Consider the following 23,826-nt stretch of genomic DNA (forward strand, 5'->3'; position numbering starts at 1 on the left):
AGCAACGGCGACCAACGCTACTTAACCCTTCTACGTTATGGAATAGTTGCTACTACAACTGCTCCTACTAATACTGCTACTCGCTGCCGACGCACACATTTACATTTAACAAATTCGAGCAGACGGTAACTTACATTTTTTTCTAATTCAAACAAACAAAAAATTCATAACAACAATAATACAACATTGTTTATTTTTACATTTACATTACTTATGCATTTAGAAAGCATTTCTCAATATTATTACTTTTCGCATTTAATCTTCTCATACTTTTATACATATTTATTATATCTTCAATTTTTGACACCTAATGTAGAGGTTTTCAAAACTTTACATTTTAATCCCAATATTTCTACGTTGATGTAACGGGGACTTTACAAATACTGATTGCCTTTTTCCTGGACATCCATTTTTTTCATTTGATTTTACACCATACATTTATACATATTTATACATATTTATTGTACCTTCAAATTCATTTATTTCACGTATATCTTACTTTGTTTTATTTATATAAATATAGAGGTTTTTCCAACTGTACATTTTAATCCCAATATTTCTACATTGATGTATTGGGGAAATTACACATACTGATTGCCTTTATTTTTATTTTATTTTATACCATACACACTACCTAAATATTGACTCTTTCAACAATTGTTTCGGCAGCATTCCATTTCAATTCCACACACACCCGCAGAGTAATTTCGCAACAATGCCACCCAAAAAAAATCAGCTCGGAAGGCGCACGAAAGCAGCGACTACTGTTAGGAACATCAGAGCAAGCCTAGACTACGATGAAGTAGAATTATTACGTTCTCGCGAAGCACAGCGCATGTCTCAGACCAGATCTTCTGAAACACTTACTCAACGGACTTATCGTTTATCTAGACATGCTTCAGCCATGGCTCAACTACGTTCTTCACAAACTGCAGAGATTCAGGCCAACCGTAGAGCAGCCAATGCTGCAAGTACCTCTTCTGCAAGGGCCAACGAATCTACAGAAAGGACAGCTCGGCGGAGAGCAGCTAACGCAGCCTCCACAGCTTCAGCACGAGCTGCTGAATCTACTGAAGCGAGGGTCAGACGACTTGCCCGAGATAACACATCCAGAGCCGCCATTCGGTCATCTCAGCCACCAGAAGCTCGAAGGATACGAGTTCAGGCTGTTACTCGGAGATTTCATGCCTCTCGCGGCAACATATGCCCTTCACCGGAGTTTTGGTTACGCAAAGCATTGAACTATGATGCCAACTATGACTTCTCTACCCGGCAGGATCTTAGCATTGGTTCGATGAATTGCATATGTTCATTCTGCAAAGCTAAAAAATGGCCGGCAGAACCTCCAAGCCTATGCTGCTCTTCGGGTAAAGTTAAACTACCATCCCTACAGACTTTACCTCAACCACTGCGAGACCTACTTTTGGGCATGACTGATGAATCTAAATATTTTCGGAAATCCATTCCACTTTTCAACTGCTACTTCCAAATGACATCATTTGGTGCAAACATTGTCCGTGAAAGCGGCTGGAATCCCGCATTTAAGGTGCAAGGCCAAGTCTACCATCTAATAGGGTCCCTTTTACCTGATGAGACCGTACAACCATCATTTTTACAACTCTACTTCGTAAGTGACTACGTCCAACAAGCTGAAAACCGACTAGCTATTACAGCCGAGACAAACGACAGTTCGGATCGACGACAACTCAGTATTGTTTTGCAGCTTCAAGACATGCTCCACCAAACGAACCCATATATTCAAAGTTTCAAGTATGCACTACAGAATGTTCCTCTGCCTAATTTTTCCATCGTTATTAACGCAGACAAACGTCCTACAGGAGAACATGAGCGTCGCTTCAATGCTCCCACTTGCAACGAGGTTTCTGCAGTCATCCAGGGTGAGCACAACAACAAACGCGACATAGTTATTCATACTAGGGGTGGACGTCTACAGCGAATACATGAAATGCATCGATCATACGACGCACTACAATATCCCCTACTATTTCCTTACGGTGACGATGGATACCATTTTCACATACCATGTCAACAAAACTTGGGACAAACGACCATCAATCCCAAAACTATTACATGCAGAGCATATTACGCATACAGACTGATGGTTCGCGACGACGATTTCAACACTCTCCTTCGGAGTGGACCTCTTCTGCAACAATACATAGTCGACATGGCAGCAAAAATGGAATCTGAAAGGCTCCTATATATTCGGGTTCACCAAAAACAGCTTCGGTCGTCTTCATACATACATCTGCACGATGGCATGAGAAATGAAACTGACCCTAACACTGTTGGAAAACTGACAATTCTTCCGTCCACATACATCGGTGGCCCGCGTTATATGCATGCCCGCACACAAGACGCAATGACGTACGTCCGCTATTATGGCCGACCGGATTTGTTTATTACCTTCACCTGCAATCCATCATGGGAAGAAATACGAGATGAACTGTTTCTGGGTCAAGAACACTACGACCGACCTGATCTCATTGCCCGTGTTTTCCGGCTTAAATTGTGCAAACTCATGGATCTTATAGTCAAGGGTGAAGTCTACGGCCGAGTAAGGTGCCACATATTCACTGTAGAGTGGCAAAAAAGAGGCCTTCCGCATGCCCATATCTTAATCTGGCTGTGTGAACGGATTCAATCCACTGATATTGACAAAATTATCTCAGCCGAGATTCCCGATCCTGGATTAGACCCACAGCTTTACGAAATTGTCAAAGCAACGATGGTTCATGGACCCTGTGGTCCTGGCCAGAAAGCTCAATCATGCTGTAAAAAGAAATCAGTGTGCGCTTGCGGCTACCCACGGAGATTTGTCAATGCTACACAAACAGGAGGTGATGGTTACCCACTTTACAGGCGACGGAGTCCAGGTGATGGCGGCCATACGATGATAGTCGGTCGGAGCACTGTTGATAACCGATGGATAGTACCGTACTGTCCCTTGCTGACGAAAATTTTCCAATCGCACATCAATGTGGAGTTCTGTCACTCAGTGAAATCCATTAAATATATCTGCAAATACATCAAAAAGGGAAGCGATGCTGCAGCGTTTGCTGTTCAGCGCGACGGTTCTCGAGACGAGCCATCTGCTCATGTCATTGGACGTTTCCTGTGTTGCGGTGAAGGTGTATGGCATTTTTACTCATTTCCCTTGCACCAAAGATATCCTGCAGTTATACAACTCGCTGTTCACCTTGAAAATGGGCAAAGAGTTTACTTTTCTGCCGGCACTGCTAATCAGGTGGTGGAGCATCCACCAGAAACTACGCTTACTGCCTTCTTCAAACTATGCGGCCATGATGAGTTTGCAAAGACGCTTTTGTATCCACAGATCCCTTCCTACTACACTTGGAATAACAAACAGTGGACTCGCAGGAAGTGTGGAGACCCTGTCGATGGCTTCCCAGGGGTTAAATATGATTCCTGTCTCGGGCGAGTTTACACAGTGCCACCACGTCAACATGAGTGCTTCCATCTTCGTCTTCTCCTTCACGAAGTCCGTGGCCCTATAAGTTTTGATGACATAAAAACTGTCGATGGCGTCCTGTGTGAAACCTTCCGTGATGCATGCTCCCAGTTGGGACTACTTGAAAACGATTCTCAGTGGGATGCCGCCATGACAGAAGGAAGTCTATTCAAATCTCCCCATGCTCTACGGTCGCTCTTTGCAATTATGATAGTATGGTGTGACTTGAGCGATCCAAAACATCTATGGATGAAATTTCGTAACTTCATGACCGAAGACATTTCCAGAAGAGCCCAACTTGAGAATACATCGGTGGAGCAAGACTACTCCCAAGTGATTTACAATGAAGGGCTAATTTGCCTCGAAAACCTCCTTTTGGAAATTGGTGGTTCCACTTTACCATCATATGGCCTACCTGCCCCCATCTGCCATGAAGGGAATAGTTTGAGCCTAAATTTACTGCGTGAAATATGCTACTCACCTACAGAACTTAATGCGTACATTGCTGAGAATGAGCCTAAACTGTTGCCTGAACAACTGAACGTCTACCATATGATCAATGAAAATGTTCAACAGAACCGTGGAGGAATATTTTTCTTGGACGCACCTGGTGGCACAGGAAAAACCTTTGTCACCAAATTAATACTTGCCCATGTGCGACGGAGTGGAGCTGTCGCTATAGCTGTTGCAACCTCTGGAATTGCTGCAACTTTACTCCCTGATGGCAGAACGGCACATTCAGCTTTAAAATTGCCCATCAACTACACACAAACTGAATTCCCAACATGCAACATCGAAAAGAATTCGGATAAAGCTGTTTTGTTACGCAGATGCAAACTCATCGTATGGGATGAATGCACGATGGCGCACAAAGTTGCGTTGGAAGCATTGAACAGGACCCTTCAAGATTTACGCAACTGTGACAACATCATGGGTGGATTAACAGTTCTGCTGTGTGGAGATTTCCGACAAACACTTCCTGTTGTCCCAAAAGGGACACGCGCTGATGCTGTTCAAGCATGCCTGAAATCGTCGATACTGTGGGATCAAGTTCACCATTTAAAACTCACAACAAATATGCGTGTCCACCTTAGCCGCAACTCAGATGCTGCTAATTTCTCTAATGCACTTCTGGAACTTGGTGAAGGACGTACTCCCACAGACACTGAAGATTACACAAATGTTGAACACATATCAACCATCGTTGAAACGCCAACCCACCTATACCAGGCAGTTTTCGAGAACATTCAGAAAAACTACAGGGACTTTGATTGGCTCGCCACGAGAGCGATTCTGGCTCCAAAAAACGCCTCCGTCAATGCGATTAACTACAGACTTTTGGAACTCATCCCGGGAGAGGAACGTGTCTATAAATCCATTGACCGCACACCTGATACTGCTGATCTGGCTGATTACACGGTGGAGTTGCTAAACTCCCTAGAACCACCTGGCCTGCCACCCCACATACTCCGACTTAAGGTTGGAGCTCCTATAATGCTCATTCGTAACCTCATACCACCAAAGCAATGTAATGGAACCCGCCTCGTGGTAACATCCCTGTCACCTAATATTATCGAGGCCAAAATATTGACTGGCTGTGGAAAAGGAGAGACAGTGCTAATTTCGAGGATACCCCTATATCCATCAAATCCAGACCTGGGCATTTACTTCAAGCGATCACAGTTCCCTGTGAAACTGTGCTTCGCGATGTCCATCAACAAATCCCAGGGCCAAACCTTTGACGTTGCAGGCATTCATTTACAGGAGCAATGTTTTTCTCACGGTCAGCTCTATGTAGCTGCCTCACGTGTGGGCTCACAATCCAAACTCTTTGTGTTTTCTCCTAAAACACTTGCTAAAAATGTTGTTTACAAAGAGGTTTTATAATTTTTCAACAATTTTACACCTCAATTTCTCCTCTCTATTAACCGTGTTTATTCCTTCTAAAGCTTTGCCAGCACCCAGTAAAGAATTCACTAACCTGGATTCTTTTTTGTAACAAAATGAAAACAATTTCATGTATTTACACAGTAACCTCTATGGAAAGAGAAATAGAGTGAAAATATGAATTTGGCAAAACCTAGAGTGCCCTTAAATATATTCAGAAGCATTTGCGGTCCTTATAATTCTTTCGTCTTTATTTGGTTGCCAACTCTGCATAATTAGATTCATTCTGATCAACCCTAAACAATTGTATTGGCTATGGAATAACATTTTAGCAGTACAACAGTAAATTATTTTTCTGTTTTTTGAACGTCCATTGAACAAACAACTGATCCTGAAGAAATTGCAAAACAGTCTGCACACATATTAGTGAAAATGTGATTCAGAAGTTTCAAAGACATTGGTCTAAAAAACATAGACCTCATCAACCAAGCATAAGTACTATGCCCGGCAACATAAGGTAAGGAATTTTTTGCCATAGTTGACTAATTGTAAAACTATACAGCTACAACGACATAAATTCTTAAAACGAATAGATGGTCAATATTGAACCTGTGGTTTCTTTCGCATAGAGTTAAAGAAATCATGGCTCCCAAAACCTTACCATAGTATTTGGTTTTGAGCTGGAAGAATAGCTGCTAAGGGGACAAATCAGATGTGGAAGCTACATTGATCAGTAAGACGTCAATATAACCAACTTTACTAAAATAATTTAAGGATTACAAAAAAAAAAAATACTGAATGTACAGAAATTAATCATTAAGATGGCATTAAATCACCCCCCCCCCCGAACAACGTCGGGTAATACTGCTAGTGCTTAATATTTGTGCAATAATATTTTCAAATTGGTTTTAATCTGGCGATAAAATAGCTGACAAGAGTCATGTTTATATTAAAACTTAATATTTAAAAAAATTAAACACAATTAATTAAAAATCTATGTTGTAACCGAACATTTTGAAATAATGGAATTTTAATTGTTTTAATCTTTTAAAAATTAATTAATTTTAGGAGGTTTCTTTTTCTTGGCAATTTAGCTGATTATAGTATATATTAATTCGAAAAAACGCTATTTAAAAAAAAAAAACATAATATTAAATTTATATCATTTTTTTAATTGCAACGTCAAGGTAATTTTTTGTTCAATATGTGTATTGTAGGGGACTAGGTTATATAAATCCTAATTCCGTTACAAAAGAATAATGAAACGAATGGAATTGAAGGAAACAAAAACTCAATTTTTTTCTTTTGCATCGTGAGGTTCCAGGTCGCCTGATGAAGTCTCTTTGACTGAAACAGATGGCTATTTGTAGCGACCATATGTAACTGTTTACCCCTAATAAAAGAAATATTCCGCTCTTTTTATTGAGCACTATTTAACAACCTCGTTGTCTTCATTAGTTTTGACTTTTGAACACATCTGAATTTATATATATATATATATATATATATATATATATATATATATATATAATAAAAGAGGCACAGAAATTCTCCTCTGGACCAAATTAGCATAGGTTTGCAAGAACAGGTGGCACATACAAATTTATTATCGCTGAACTATTATCAGCCATCTTCTCTAACTTTGGACCGCCGCCATAGACACATTTATTCATTATATTACAACCATATATTGCATCCTAGGAAAGGCATCATGATGATCGTCATCATCTACAGAGGAAGTAGTTCTAATTTTTCCAAAGGTTTTTGGTATTTTTTATTTTAAATCTTATATATCATTACTATACATTTAATACACCGAACTTCTGGTAATCTTTAGGGGAAATAGTATGATTAAAACAAATACTGCATTGCAATGGTCCGCAAATAAGTAGTTTTTCAATAAGTTTTTTTTTTTTACAAGGTAGTCACCACTTATCAAGGCCCGGAAGCCACTCAGGGATAAGGGTTATTGCGTGTACAGTACATTAGTATTGGAGATTTGATGAAGTGTCTTACTTAAGGGGCGGTTCATCAAAAATTTGTTTATGTTGGACTTGAAGACATCCAGGTCGTAGTCAAGTGGGAAACAGGCAAGCGGAATAGAGTTCCACTGGCGAGCAATTCTAAGACAGAAGCTTTGTTCATGGAATCTACGTTTTGGTTTTGGCACAGATAAAGAGTGGGGAAAATTTTTGACAGTGGTTTCAGCTAGACAGGTGTTTATCATGAAAGATTGGCAAGGGGGGACCAGAGATTGGAGCTCAGACGAGCACTTGCCATGGAAGTAACGCTGAAACAAAGACAGGCTCGCAACGTCTCTCCTGTGGGAGAGAGGTTGCAGGGAAGAGAAAAGGGCATCCCCCACTAAGCCACGAAGCCTATTTTGTACTCTGTCAAGGCAGGATAGGCTGTTTTTAGCAGCTCCTACCCAGATGTGGCAGCAGTACTCCATCCTTGGACGTACTTGACTTTTATATAGATAGAGAATTGCATCAGCAGTGAGATATCTTCTGGAGCGGTAGAAGGATCCCACCATTTTTCCAGCAACCTTGGCAACTGACTTGATGTACGTGGTCCATTTCAGGTCAGGAGCAAAGGTCAAGCCCAGAAGCTTATCAAAACATGGAGCTTCCCCTAGACGAGAGCCATCCATTTCAGTTGTTGCCAGATGGGGATCAGAGCGTTGATGATGTAAAGATAGGAGCTTGGTTTTAGATGCATTAAAAGTAACCAGCCACGTCTTCCCCACTGTACCATGCGCTCAAGATCAGAGGAGAGAGAATCAGAGAGAACTTTGTCATTTACGGCCTTTGATGTGTTGCCATAGATGGTCATGTCATAAGCATAGATGTCAACAAATGATTTAAGTATGTGATTTGGGAGATCATTGATGTAGATTAAGAAGAGAGTTGGGCCCAGAATGGATCCCTGAGGGACTCCAGATTAATACGGCAGGCCTCTGATTTCTGCCCATCAACCACTACTCTTATAAGCCTATCAGAGAGAAATGATTTAATGATTGAGAAAACATTTCCAGTTATACCGTAGCTGGAAATCTTGTGAAGTAGGCTCTTATGCCATACCTTATCGAAGGCATTTGATATGTCAAGAGCAATTACCCTAGAAAGGAAGCCTTTGTCAAGAGATTCACTAATCCTATGAGATATAACCGTTAGCACATCTGCTATAGATCTGGCAGAACGGAAACCATATTGCATGTCACTAAGTAGCTTATTTCTGCTGAGGTGGTTAGCTACTTCTCTATTTAATATAGATTCCAGCAACTTACTCATGACACACAGGAGACTTATTGGTCTGTACTGAGAGGGAGACGACTTATCACCTGAATTCTTAAATACAGGGCATACTGATGAGGTTTTCCAGGGTGTTGGGAAGCACTTCTCTTTAAGGCAACGCTTAAACAGTTTTGTAAGTATGGGGGCAAGTTCTGGTTGGAGCTTTTTCAGTACTATAATTAGAATGCCGTCAGGGCCAGTTGCTTTACTGGAATCAAGGTTCTTAATTAGCTTGGCGACATCACACACAGATATTTATATGTTGCATAGCGTCTTGTCTGTTATAGGAGGAAATATGGGGAGTTGATGGCCTTCGTCACATAGGATAGAATTAGCTGCAAAGTTCTTGGCAAATAGTTTGGCCTTGTCTGATGCTGACGAGATGACCTCAGATCCATTGATGATGGTTGGGATAGAATGCACGCTTCTGTTCAGGATCCTGTTTGCTATTTGCCAAAACTGGTGGGAACCAAGCTGCTGCTCAGCTACTTTGGATTTAACGGACTGAGCATATAGCTCTCTTGCATTTTTTATTACTCTTTTACAGTGGTTGCTGGTAGTCCTGAAAGCAACTTTAGTCTCAGTGCATCTATTACATTGGTAGCTATGGAAAAAGTGATTTCTGTGCGCAATGGCAGCAGCACATTCTGGGGAGAATCATGGCTGGCTGTTAGGTTTTTGTTGGAATTTTTTGGATGGTATGAATCGGTCTATGCCTATGATTAACCATTCGGTCAGGTCTGATACTATAGAGGATACATCCTTTTTAAACATGGAATTCAGAGGTAGATCAGATATAAATGTACGGAAGCTATCCCAGTCAGCTGTAGAGTATCAATATAAAGTACAGTGAAGAGGTACGTCTGAAGACTTATTGCATTTCGTTTTTATCTTAACTGATACAACCGAGTGGTCAGAAGATTCCAGAGGAGACAGAACGGAACATGGACATAGCTCAGGGGAAGTTGTGAGAAAATGGTCTAGAAGGCTAGCATACTGACCAGAAGTATCGGGCATACGGGTGGATTCATGAACAATCTGGGTGAGGTCATATGCAGTGGCGAAATCATGACAGAACCTCCCCTCATTGTCTGTCTTGTTCAAGTGGATCAGCCGTTCCACATTGTGGACATTGAAGTCACCACAAATGTGAATGTTAGCCGAAGGATGAGCAGACAGGATGTGGTCAATTTTCTCAGATATGCTCTTAATCAATATAATTGTTTCTTGAGCATTATTATTATCTTTTATGACTATTTTGTACAAAAATGACTGGGGAGAGGAGCAGTAATCTATTCGCATAAGCACAAAACTATTTTATAGAAAATACATTTGCAAAATTATTTTTTTAAACAAACATTGATTTACCTACGACAAGCAGAAATTTACTTAATAAAAAATACAGTGGAGAAATTATTTTTAAAAAAATAAAATTTCGCTTTACTTAAGACATTGGGTATGCATTTGCGTTTTAAGCACAAAATTATTTTATAGAAAATACAGTTGCGAAATCAATAAAATAAAAATGATCGTTTACCTACGTTATTAGTGAACTACTTGCGTTTTAACAAAGAAGATTGCATATAAATTGTCCACAAATAAGCAGTTTTCCGAATAAAATAAAACATTATCATCTACCTACGTTATTTGTGACCTATTTGCGTTGAAACAAAAATATACTGCATTCTCATTGTACACAAATAGGTAGTTTTTTGAATATTAAGCAATATGACTTTTTTTTTAATACTATTTCTTGTAAAAAAAATACCGTTAGGTTTAATCAATGTGATTAACCACAAACTTATTTTATAGAAACTACAGTTGCGAAATTTAAAATTAAAAAAAAATAAAACTGAAAAAAAAAATCATTTACTTATCAAAACCCAGAGGCAACTCGAGGATAAGGGTTAAGAGAGTACAGTAGTCAAAGGGATAGTATCATAGTAATCGTTAGAAGTGTAAATTTGTTAAAATTGGATTACTTAAGGGGGACGGCTCATCAAGAACTTGTTTACATTGGTCTTGAAGACGACCATATTGTAGTCAGCTGGAAAACAGGCAAACAGAAGAGAGTTCCTCAGGTGTGCAGTTCTAAGAAAGAAGCTTTGTTCATGGAATCTAGATTTAGGTCTAGGCGCAGATAAAGAGTGGGGGGAACTATTGATAGTGGTTTAAGCTAGACGAGTGTTTCTCATGAATGTTTGGCGATGGGGTGACCATAGATTGGAGCTTAGATGAGCACTTGCCATGAAAATAACGATAAAGCAGAGACAGGCTCACAACGTCTCTTCTGTGAAAAAGATGTTGCAAGGAAGAGAAAAGGGTATCCTCCATTAGGCTACAAAGTCTATTTTGAGCTCTGTCAAGGCAGGATAAGTTCTTTCTAGCAGCTCATGCCCAGATGTGCGAACAATACTCCATCCTTGGACGTACCTGGCTCTTATATAGGTAAAGAATTGCATCAGCAGGTAGATATCTACTGGATCAATAGAAGGACCCCACCATTTTTCCAGCAACCTTGGCAACGGATTTGATGTACGTGTTCCATTTCAGATCAGGAGTAAACGTTAGAGTGTTGATGATATAAAGATAGAAGCTTAGTTTTAGATGCGTTAAAAGTAACCAGACACTTTTTTCCCCCTTGTATCACAGTCACAAGATCAGAGGAGAGAGAATCAGAGAGAATTTGGTCATTTACGGCCTTTAATGTGCTGCCATAGATGGTAGTGTTATCAGCATAAATGTCTACGAATGATCTAAGGATGTGATTTGGAAGATCATTGATGCAGATCAGGAAGAGAGTTAGACCCAGGATGGACCCCTGAGGGACCCCAGCATTAATTCTATGAGCTTCTGATTTCTGCCCATCAACCACTACGCTTATGAACCTATCAAAGAGAAATAATTTAATAATTGAAAAGACATTTTCAGCTATACCATAGCTGGAGATTTTGTGAAGTAGACCTTTATGCCATACCTTATTAAAGGCCTTGATATGTCCAGAGCAATTGCCTTGGAAAGGATACTTTAGTCGAGAGATTGGCTAATCCTATGAGATATAACTGCAAGCACATCTGCTGTAGATCTAGCAGAACAGAACCCATATTGCATGTCACTAAAAAGGTTAATTTTTTCTTTTACTGTTTTATTTTTCTGGACCTACGCATACCCTATAACTAAAAGGGGATCTTGAAGGTCAACACAGATATCTCGCTTGATGTAAACATAAGTATTTTTCTACATTTTGACATAAACAATTTGTCTATATTATAAAGGCTTCAGAAATTTTATACAGGAAAAATTTAATAACATTATTATTGAACACCATGTGATTATTAAATTTTAGGGTGGAAGCACAGATTACTTACAAAACACACTCCTCTAACATGTTCAGAATAGCTTTCAAAATAATAACATCATTATTTCAGCACGGTAACAAAAAATATGTAAGTACCTAACATTTACATTTTTTTCAACCAACACTGCACACACAAAAATTCAAGGTTGGTTCAGACTATTTGCGCATGGAGATCATGACAATGATTATCAAGATTAAATTTGGAGCAGATATTTTGACAACCTGCACCTACCACACACACACACACACACACACATAAAATGGGGTGTTTACTCTGAAAACTGTTCTTAACAGGGGTAGGTTGTGGATGTCCATTCCAAAAGCCATTCTTACCATGAGGATGTTGGGAGCGTCTATTCCAAAAGCCGTTCTTAACATGAGGGGGTTGGGGGTTGGGCAATACCAACAACAGCTGTACTTAAACTTTTTTATGAGGGGGAGGGGCATGCTTCCACCGGGAAACGTCGGTTAACGGGTCCTGCTAGTATATGTATAAAGTTGTAACTTTTTTCTTAAAAATTACTTTATTGTGTTACTTTTTTACTGTTTGTTTTCTTTTTCAAATCTAAGACTTTCTTCAGTCTGTCAACTTTTGTCTGTATGTCTGTTTAACTTCTCCCCCCTTCACTCCTTTCCCTCCACACTCGCAAAGCATAACGAGAAATGCAGATATTTTATCAACATGAGACCTGATAATGATTCCTTTGGTTGGATATTTTGGCAGGCGATCATCAGCAGGGAAATAAATTATCTAGAGATAAAGTCGGAATTCTTTGAAGATGATTAGCCAAAAACTGAAATAATATTTTTCTTCTTCCGCCTCCTCTTCCTCTTCCTTCAAATGATTTAAAATCGTAATGATACTGCTACCAAATATATTTACATGCGTGTGTGTGTGTGCGCGCGCGTGCGCGTGTGTGTGTGTGTGTGTGTGTACGGGAATATAAGGAAGCAATTCTTTTTATAGTTCAGATCAATCCTTGTGAGAATCGATTTCCAAAGCAAAATGAAGCTCAGTATTCATTAGTTAAACCTATTAATATTTATTTTTTAAAAAATGCAATCTATCTACATATCTATAAAAGTGAAAATGTCTGTGTCTGTCTGTTTGTCTGTGTACACTTCCCTAAAAAATAACTCTGTCAATTTTCGGTCTACAGACTCAAGATTTGACATAAGGGGTATTGAGATTTGGGAAAATCTTTTTAATCAGTTTTCGGACAGAAATTTGGCTGTCAAGGGGGTAAAAGTTTAACGATTTGATTTTCGAGAACTCTACCAAACTCTTTCGCTAATTTTGGGTCTAAACACTTGAAATTTTAGATATAGGTTACTTGGACATGGATCTAACTTTAAAATTTGATTTGAGCCCAAAAGAATAAATGTTAAGGAGTCATAATTGGGGTCAAAGTTAAAAAAAATTCGACCTCTGCAGTCTCTACCAACTTTTCTCTATGGTAGTTAAGAAAACCTATTATATAGAAAGGTATTACCGTACATATTCAAATTTTTAATACATACATATGCACATAAAGTTATGATAGGGCTCGAGCAAAGCCGGCTGAACTGCTAGTATATATATATAAATAAATGAAATTAAAAATCAAAGTTATATCATAGAAGGATTTAACGTCAATTTTGGAGCAAAACGAATCTTACATGTGTTTCTGGAGAATAACCAAGAGCATACTTAGACAAATACAAGTTAGGGCATGAATAGCTTCATCTTCAGCATCAATTGCCAGATGAAAACCATACAGATTTTGTCTATATCATCTCCATGTTGTAAAAATAATAATTTTTTTATAGTTCAGATTGATGCTTATGAGAATCAATTTCCAAGGCAAAATGAAGCCCACTATTCCATATTTAAAAACGTTTACAAGTGTTTCTAATATAGATGTACATAAGAATACTTTGATAAGTATGTTTTAACTTAAATAGGGATGGTATAGTAAAATTGTGGGGTCTGCGTTCGCGCCTGGCCTCCATAGAATGGCAAAATATAATGAAAGTAAAAATAAAATAGATAAACCCCATAATTTATTATACCATACCTGTTCACACTGAAACACTTATCACAATATTCTGTGGATCTATATTAAAAACCTTGTTAAACTTTGTGACATATTTTCATTCTATGAAGGTCAGGTGCGAACGAACACCCCATAATTTTATTATACCATATTTTTTCAAACAGAAACATAATTATCAAAGTATACTTACACAGATAGATATGAAAAGTCTTTATTAAAGTTTGTGCCTATTTCCATTCTATCGAGGCCAGGCGCGAATGCAGACCCCACAATTTTATTATACCATCCCTACTTAAGTTAAAACATACTTATCAAAGTATTCTTATGTACATCTATATCAGAAACACTTGTAAACGTTTTTTTTTAAAATTTTTAAATTTTTTATTTCCATACTTTGTGGACCAGGCACGAACGCAGACCCCACAATTTTAATGAACCACTGTTCTGCCAGATCAAACATACCCATTCCTGTGTCTCGATATATCTTCTATCATTATATGTAATCAGTTTTTTAAAATAATCAACCATATAGAAGCCTATTCGTGACCAGACACACACACACACACACACACAGACATTCAGCTTTATATTATAGATATATATATAAAGCATTTTGCTTATTCCTACCCTCTGATGAGAAGGAAAGTATTTCTTCGAAACTCCACGGATCAAGGACTATTCACTTATCTAGTGTTTCCTTTTCAGATTAAATATGTTTTTAACTCATTTCTAAGTGTTTTTTTAACATGTTTTATTAACTGTTTGCTCGTATATATATATATATATATATATATATATAATGTATGGCATAATCATGTTGACACACCGGTTTTCGTCAGATCACCGAAGTTAAGCAACATTGAGTCTGGCTAGTACCAGATGAGTGACCATTTGGGAATTTTAGGCGCTGTATGTGCTTTCCACTTAGCCCGACATCGTTTCCAGTCGTCCTGAACCTCCACTTGTCACTGGTATTCAACAATGTTGACTACGGAGAGGTGTGGTTGTAGATTGCGCAACTCTTGCCACAAAAATTTCATGTGCAGGCACTCTTACAGTGGGTAACCATAGTCTGTCAAGACTGAAGGAAGCCTTTTTTATATATACATGCATATATATATATATATATATATATATATATATATATATATATATATATATTTATTGTGTTCTTACATGTAAAGCAGTACACCAAAAATAATGCAAATTCATCCGGTATTTTTGTTTTTAAAAAATAAAATAAAATTTTATCAGTGAAAGAAAGCTCTTGGCAGCCATTTTTGACTTTATTAAGGTTAATATACAAAAGACATAACTTCAAACTTTAATTCCAGCAAGAGAAAACTAAACACATCACCTACCTCTTCATGTTAAGAATGGCTTTCTAAATTTGTACGAGGATTTATATTTTAAAAACAAAAATACTGAATGAATTTGCATAAATTTTGATGTAGTCTTTTTTTTACCCTAACAGGTAAGTACATAATAGAGTTGTTTTGTTTTTATTTTAGAAATTGAGGTTATTCTGGAGAAGCACAAAATAAATATATCCAGACTTAATGACACTGAATAGAATGTCATATATATGTGTGAAATCTGGTTTTGATCAAAGTTAGAGTCGTATCTACCAACTACATCGTTTTTTAGCTTCTGCCCACATCATGTTCACAATTTTACTTAACCTCAGTGACATTCCGGCATATTCCCTGAGACATTTCATTGTTGAATTACCTCCCCTGTTTTCTAGACGGTGATAGATGATTTGGATAAGTGGACCAATGTGAACAATTCTTACTTTTATTTAATAAACTAGACTGGGTGTCTGGTGTTTCCCAGGTGTTTGGAGGTGTGTGTTGAGCAAAAAAAAAAAAATAAAAAAATAGTAGGCAGGCTGAAACCCATACCATGAAGGCGGAAAAGAATGTGAAAAAAAAAAAAAAGTGATGTCTTTGCTGTTACGCCCATCGCCAAACCGGAAGTGAGGTAGGTTTAAATTAAGTCAATCGAAAAGAGGGGATGACTTTCGAAAATATCGGCGAATAAAGCGACCCATCCCTGTAGAAAAGTGCCCAGTTTAGGATTAAGGAATTAATGTTTTTAGCCATTTTTTTCGATATTTGGCATCTGAAGGGTCGAGCTTCAAAACGATACCAATCTCGTGAAAATCCGTTACGTCTGTCGAAAGTTTTAGGCAGACATACAAACATACATACATACATATATGATGATTGCAACGTCTTGTCAGACGAGTGCCACTCCCTTAGACCCTTAAAGTCCATGAGCCCAAAATTGACTTTCATCACCACAGGAGCATTTTAATAGACAAATTGCCTGCGGGAGTGTCTATACAAAGATGATGTTACAGAGTCTTAGCTTTGTACAACAGCTAAGTCTCTGTCTCGGTTCAAAATCTTGAGATCCAGCAACAAGCAAGAGCAAGATAGCCAACAACAAGTTAAACTGCAGATTAGCTTAATGCGGATACTGGTCTCTCGCTTTATGGTTTTTTAAATCAGAGATTTGCTTCTCCTAGAAAGGTTGCCTTCACCACGGCTTATGGGAGCCCTCTCCACCCCAACACACACATACATACATACACACAAACACACACGGTGCTAGTTGGCCATTGACCCCGAAAAAGGGTTCATTCGCCCTTTGGAAAGTCTTGTTTTTAATCCTTCAGGGAGACTAGCCACCCTCCTCACCAAACAAGTCTGGTGGGGGAACCAGTTTAGTCGCCGGTGACCCCACTATGAGGCAGGTAGTACTGAGTTACATGGTACCAGTAGCATATGAAATGACCTGACATACATACATACATTTAAACAGACAGGTGAGATTTATATTATAGATGTGTAATATTTATTTCTTGCAGCTGCTAGCTTTCTTTTTATGTGAAACATTATTAAAAGTAAATAAACATATTTTTTTACAGAAAAGTATCATTCTTTCACCAAATTACTTATAATAATAAATACTACTACTCCTACTAACTACAATAATAATAATAATAATAATAATAATAATAATTCGTGTAAGAATGTGATAAATTTCTTCAGTTAAAGTATCCGTTGGAAGATGTTTTGTCGGGGATGCTAAATCATCTATCACCGTTCAGAAAACAGGGGAGGTAATGCAACAATGAAATGTCTCGGAATATGCTGGAATATCACCTCAGTTGCTAACCCTAAAATTATCAAATGCAAAGAAATCAGAAGTTTAAAAAAATCATTATTGATTGAAATTGCCTGATTGAGAGGAGGAAGTAGTCAAGATCAAGCAGAAAGCCACATGATCAGATGATCTCAAACAACCAATGAAAAGGCTTTGAAATCATTCTCGACTTATGGTTAGCTAACTAAAACAGGATGCAAATGACTTCAATTCAGAAAAAATCCAGCCTAACCAAAATCCAATTTCGAATTGATTTTATCAATTAACAATTAAATTTACCCTCCACCCCCCACCCCCAAAAAAGAAACGCATATTTCACATATCTCTTAGTAGATACTTATGTTGCTGTTATAAACTATATAATACGAAGTGCCCTAAATAAGTTTCCTCCCTTTTTTCATATGGGCACTTCTGTTGATAGTACACACATGAAACTCTAGTCCTCTTCGAAGTAATCTCCTCTGGCTGCAATGCACTTGTTGTACCATTCCAACAACTTCTGGAAGACCCCATTCCTCTTGTGTGCCAATGACCCTCATCACAGCCTCTTTCATCTCCCCACTATTGTCTCATAACGATGGCCTCTAAGGTTTTTCTTGAGCTTGGGGAATAACCAAAAGTCACAGGGAGCAAGGTCTGGACTATCATGAGGTGGAGGTTTTGATGCCCACTTGGTCAAATAGTCTGTGACAAGGATGGAGCACCCTTGAGACAAACTATACACAAATCTTCCGCATCTTCAGTTCCTTACAAATAACTGTGTGTACAGTTCCCACACTGACATTAAACTGTGCACTTATTGTCTCTATAGATACACGGCAGTCCTGATCCATGAAATTCCTTATTTGGTCAATCAGCTTTGGTGTTCTGACTTCCTTATTCCTCCCACACTTCTCATCATCCCTTACAGACTCCCTGCCTTCCTTGAAGCTCTTATGCTACTCAAAAACTAATGCTTGATTCATACAGGATAGTCCAAAAGCAGTCTGAAGGATTTCATATGTTTCTGTGGCATGTTTTCCAAGTTTAAAACAGAATTTTATTACATATCGTTCTTTTAAAGTGTCCTTACAATCAGATTGCATTTTGGAAGTTCACCAGCTGTAGGATGTATTCCAATTCCTGCTGTAGTTGTTGATTTGAACTTGAAATCATAAAAATTGGTTAGTCATCTCACAAGAGATATAGCAATGACATACTGAATTTTCAAGAATCTGCAACAATTTTAAATGCCTGTAGAAATATTTCTGGACACTTATTGGAGGCATCTCGTATCTTTATTTGATAAACGAACGGACTGTTTTGTTTAAAAAAAAAATTGTTTTGAGAGCAACCTGATCATTTGTTGCTAAAAAACATGAACAGGAAAACTAAAAACGAACCCATTGATCTTACAAAAAAAAAAAAAAAATCTAGTTTGAGTACACATACCTACTTACAAAATGTTCAACTTGTTGAGGACCTTGTAAATTACATGACAAGCAAATAAAAGTTCAGAACACAAGTGATCAAGAGAAATAAATCATGATAACATTTATTGAGTGACAGATGCTGGAGGATGTTTGAATGCACATATGCGAGTTGGTTTGGTCGTTTTGGTTTATGGTGTATCAACCCTTTTCAAATTATTTAATGACAAATCCGATCATTTTGGTAGAAGTTTTTATGTTTAAAGTTCTTTATATCTTCAAATATTTCATTGTAGCGTCTTATTTGGTTGTTTTGTTTTACGGCATATCAACCCTTTTCAAATTATTTCACTACAAATCTGGTCATTTGAGTAGAAGTTTTTATGTTTAAAATTCTTTTGTTTTATGACATATCTTCAAATATTTAATTACAGTGTTTGGTTTGGTTGTTTTGTTTTATGACATATCAACGATTTTCATGCTATTTAATGTTGAATCAAATCGTTTTAGTAAAATATCTTATGCTTTAAGGGCTTTATATCTTCAAATATTTTATTACAGGGTTTTGTTTGGTTGTTTTGTTTTACGGCATATCAACCCTTTTCGATTTATTTAAAGTTGAATCTGGTCATTTTGGTAACTTCTTTATATCTTCAAATATTTATTCATGGTATTTGGTTTGGTTATTTTGTTTTACAGCATAATGACCCTTTTCGAAATATTTAATGCTAAACCCAGTCATTTTGAGAAAAGTTTTCTTATAATTCAAGTTCTTTATATTTTCAAATATTTATTTGTAGTGTTTGGTTTGGTTGTTTTAGTGAGAAATATCGTTGTTTTTGGGTTTGGTTGGTTGTTGATTGTTTTTGTTTTACGGCATATCAACACTTTTCAGGTTATTTAATGCTGAATTCAATGATTTTGAAGAACAATTTTTTGATAGAATATATTTGTTTTTTTTTTTCAAGTCGGTTTCTATTTAACCCATAGTTGGGACCCTAACAGGTACTACCACTTCAAGTCAGAGTGGACCTGGGAGCAATGGCAATTAAAGGGTGGCTTCACACTCCCCAAAGCCCGCAAGCTGGGGCCTCACCATAAGATATAGTTTAAGGTCATGTCCAGGACAGGGTATGGTAGGAAAAAGAATAAAAATAATAATATCAATGTTTGGTGCATTTTAGATCAGAAAGCCGGTATCTTCAGACAGCCTGATCTGGTAGCACCAGGGTGTTTGAGTTGCATTTGCGTTAGTTGCATGTCTTTTGTTCTTATTTTGTACAAATAGAAAGTTTGTTGAGTAGAGATAGCAATTTAGTCATGCTGCTAAATCATATTTTTTTTACAAAGGAATCACCACTTATCAAGGCATGAAGGCCACTTGAGGATAAGGGTTAATGAGTGTACAGTGGGCACTGAGACAACAACGTAATGATCGTTAGTAGTGTGAATTGTGTAGATTTGATTATTTAAGGGGACAGCTCAACAAAAACTTGTTTACACTGGACTTGAAGACTACCATGTTGTAGTCAGCTGGAAAACAGGCTAGAGGAACAGAGTTCCATAGGCAGGCTGTTCTAGGAAAGAAGCCTTGTTCATAGAATTTGCATTTAGATTCAGACACAGATAGAGAGTAGGGGAAATAGTTGGTAGTGGTTGTAGTTAGACGAGTGCTTTTTGTGAAAGTTTGAAGCTCAGACGAGCACTTGCCATAAAAAAAACAATAGAGTAAAGCTAGGCTCACAACGTCTCTTTTGTAGTAAAGAGGTTGCAGGCAAGATAAAAGGGCATCCATCACTTACTTGCCAAGTATTTCAATGAGATTTTTGATCAAGTGGATGATACTGTTTGTTGCCGTTCCTTCCCTGTGGCTGGTTTATGTGTGTGATGCTAATGCTTGGTGTCTGTGTGAAATTTTTGCATCCATAGAAAATATAGCAGGTACTATTACTTCAATAAAGATTTTCGCTGAGATCAAAGAGGAGCAAATATATTGGTGGGTAATACATGAATTGTTTTTTGTACATGAAATCACAAAGCAAATCGAAGTGTGTCAATCTGCTTGCAATCTAGTTGATTGCCTTATCTTTTATAGATGACCAGCAGGATCACCTGGCGCTGCCGAATGCAAAATATTTTTATTAAAATTTCTATCACTCTATCCATCTTTCTATCTTTTCTCTCTTTCCCCCATCCTCTGTTTTCCCCCTTCTCTCTCCTTATCTCTCTCTTTTTTCTCTTCTAACCTATTCCTTCTCTGAGGACATGGACACACACGCACACACACACACACGCACGCACGTACACACACGCACACACGCACAACTCGTTTGTATAAAATCATTGAGGAATGATCAGCATAAGAAAAGTAACTTCTGATTTAAAAAAAAAACAGTTATTTCCCTTTAGTTAGTACATACACTGGGGGGAAAACCGAGCCCCCCCCCCCTCCTGATGAAATGTGCATCAATTTAGGATCAAAGAATGAATATTCTTCTGAAATTTTAGATATTATTAATTCAGGACAACGCCAGTCAAGAAAATACGAACTTTCTAGGTATTTGCTTTGTAGTCATTAAATTTTAACCAGAAATACACACGAATACACACACAACTGCCTTTATATAATGGACAAGATATACCAATTGGGCCACAACCATTATCACTATTTATTATTCATTTGAAAATTCATAAACTGTGTCATATCTAATGTCTCCTTGCCTTAGAAAGCATTGTTTAAATTTGTAATTTGAATTATTAAAAATAGCAAACCATGTCCCATCGCCGCAATGTTGCATCTCTGTGCCTGTTTTACAAATATTTTAATGGAATGTGCTCCGATGAACTCGTTGCACTTGTGCCCCTTCAACGTTCATATTCCAGACAAACCTACTTATCAACAAAATCTCACCCCTTCACTACTGAGGTCCCTAAATGCCAGAAACTTTCTACTCTAATAGTTTCTTCCCTCAAAACAGCTGGACATTGGAATTCCCTTCCTGCTATCTGCTTCCCTGACTATACTGATATGCAGAAGTTTAAATGTAATGTAAACTAATATCTTGTTAATCTTTCCTAGGTATGGTTCCAAATAGTAGTCCCTTACGTCCAAGTGGCGAAATGCCTTGTTAGGGGTGAACATCGACGAAATGTAGCATCCCTCTGCCTTTTCTACAAGTACTTTAACGGTGAATGCTCTGACGAACTGCAAGCACTTGCACCCCCTCGACATAAATACCCCGACAAACCCGACAAGCAGCTAAATCCCACCCCTTCACAGTAGAGATCCCTAGATGTAAGAGAGCCTTCTACTCCAGAAGTTTCTTCCCCAGAACCGCTAGACTTTGGAATTCCCTTCCGGGTCCCTGCTTCCCCAACTGTACTGACATGCAGAAGTTCAAGTGTAACGTGAACCGACATCTTGCTGCCCAACTCCCTACATAGTACCCCTGTGGCTTATGTCCCTGATAGTAGCCTCCTACATCAAAGTGGCAACGTGCCTTGTTTGGGGTGAAAATGTAATAAAAAAATATGAGTAAAAAAAAGAAAAGAAAAAAAAGAGCAGGCTGAATTGAACGATGACAATGGTAGGTTGAAACAATAACAAAAGTTGGCCTCATTTGAAAACGTAAGAGATGATGCAATTGGAGTTTGAGGGACAAAGAAATATTTTATTATATTATGTAACGACCAAACTAAAGGAGAGGGTGAATATTCAGTTTCCGAGTAATTCGCTTGGTGATCACATAATTATTTACATCTGGGAAGAATGTCATTCAATAAAATTGATGAGTTTCAATAATTTTATTTCTTTCAATTTATTTTTGGAAGATATGCTTCCTTATCAGAATTTCAAATAAAGATATAGAATCCACCTTTTTTTAACATCTATTTTTCTTTTTTCTTCTTTTAGCATTTTCAACATTTTTTCGGGTAAAAAATTGAAGTTTTTAGCAGGGATAGAAATCCCCACAATTTTGTAAACATTTTTATTAGTGTTGGGACGATTAATCAGAATTGAAATCGGGAGTTGGAAAAATCAGAACTTTTTAGGGTAACGGAATCTGTATTGGAACTAAAAAAAAAATGTGTACCCATTTTCCGATGCCAAAAACGATTACTTTCAATTACCTTCTTTTTTTTTTTTATTTGATTTTGTTTAAAACAAGGTATTCCACTGCTAGTAGTAATAATAAAATAATAATTTTAAACTACCAGTAAAGCTAAAATCAAAAGATCACTCTCACAAGTGCGTTTTTATGCTTGAGAAAATATATGGACATTTAACATGTGTTTTTACGGTAATCGGGACAAAATAGTAATTTTTATAATGTGTTCGTCTATAACTGCCTAGCGTTGTGATCTTTGAATCTAGAGTTTGTTGTATGTGTATGTACATTTAAATACAGATTATGATGAGATAAGAATATACATAAATACTTTGCAACACAAAGGCAATAACACTTATTTGGGGTTTCAACATCTGGCCAATTAGGAAACATACGTGGTCCATCTTTGGTCTCAATTTGCCGGATCCTCGGAAAAGTGCAAATGAAGATTCATACAACTCAAAGCATTGGTAGTATTTACAGCAGCTTTATTCTGGATGCTTTCCCCATTGGAAAGCTTTAACACAGATCCTAGACTTTTATTATTGACATTTTTCACCTACTTGGAGCCATTGTTGTCCACGACCGTCTGCTTTCTGACTCCCAACTCGATCTGCTCTCTCTGACTACTAACTCTTGACTAACTGATACATGTCTTTCAAGCTCTCTCCTAAGATCCACATCATCTTAAATGACCTCTACGTTAGACTACGTCAAACTCTAGAGGTCAGACCTATTTTTAAATTATTGTTTATGTTCTAACGTTCTTTTCTATTAAAACATTTTAATATAAATAATTTGTCATACAAGTCAACGGAAAGAGCTCGAAACCCTTTATTATCTCTCAGTTGGTTTGTCAAGGTTGTCCGCTGTTGCGCCTGGTTTACGTTCTGGCTTTGGACTGCTGCTTTGCAAGCTGAGACATGGGGAGGCAAATTTGGCCCTGCACGGAATAGCTCTGCCTGGCAGCCCAGCCGCCAGAGTATCTGTGTTTACCTATGATGTCACGGTCTATGTGTTGAACTTCCGAGACATCAAGATCGTGTTAGAGGCACTCGCTCAAT

The 23,826-nt window shown here is 37.7% G+C and overlaps 1 protein-coding gene across 1 annotated transcript in view; it reads left to right on the forward strand.

Annotated features, from left to right (window-relative positions):
• Nucleotides 1–101: 101 nt before the first annotated feature.
• The window catches only part of LOC145297591 (uncharacterized), a 50,990-nt gene continuing 27,265 nt past the window's right edge, over nucleotides 102–23,826 (forward strand). The window contains exon 1 of the mRNA XM_080143641.1: nucleotides 102–5,897. Within this exon, the coding sequence (XP_079999767.1) occupies nucleotides 716–5,380 (4,665 nt within the window). The 5' untranslated portion in view covers nucleotides 102–715 and the 3' untranslated portion in view covers nucleotides 5,381–5,897. The remainder of the gene's footprint in view (nucleotides 5,898–23,826) is intronic.

Source organism: Euprymna scolopes, chromosome 18 (assembly GCF_053919585.1).
Source record: "Euprymna scolopes isolate OS-2025 chromosome 18, ASM5391958v1, whole genome shotgun sequence".
In the NCBI taxonomy this organism is placed as follows: domain Eukaryota; kingdom Metazoa; phylum Mollusca; class Cephalopoda; order Sepiida; family Sepiolidae; genus Euprymna; species Euprymna scolopes.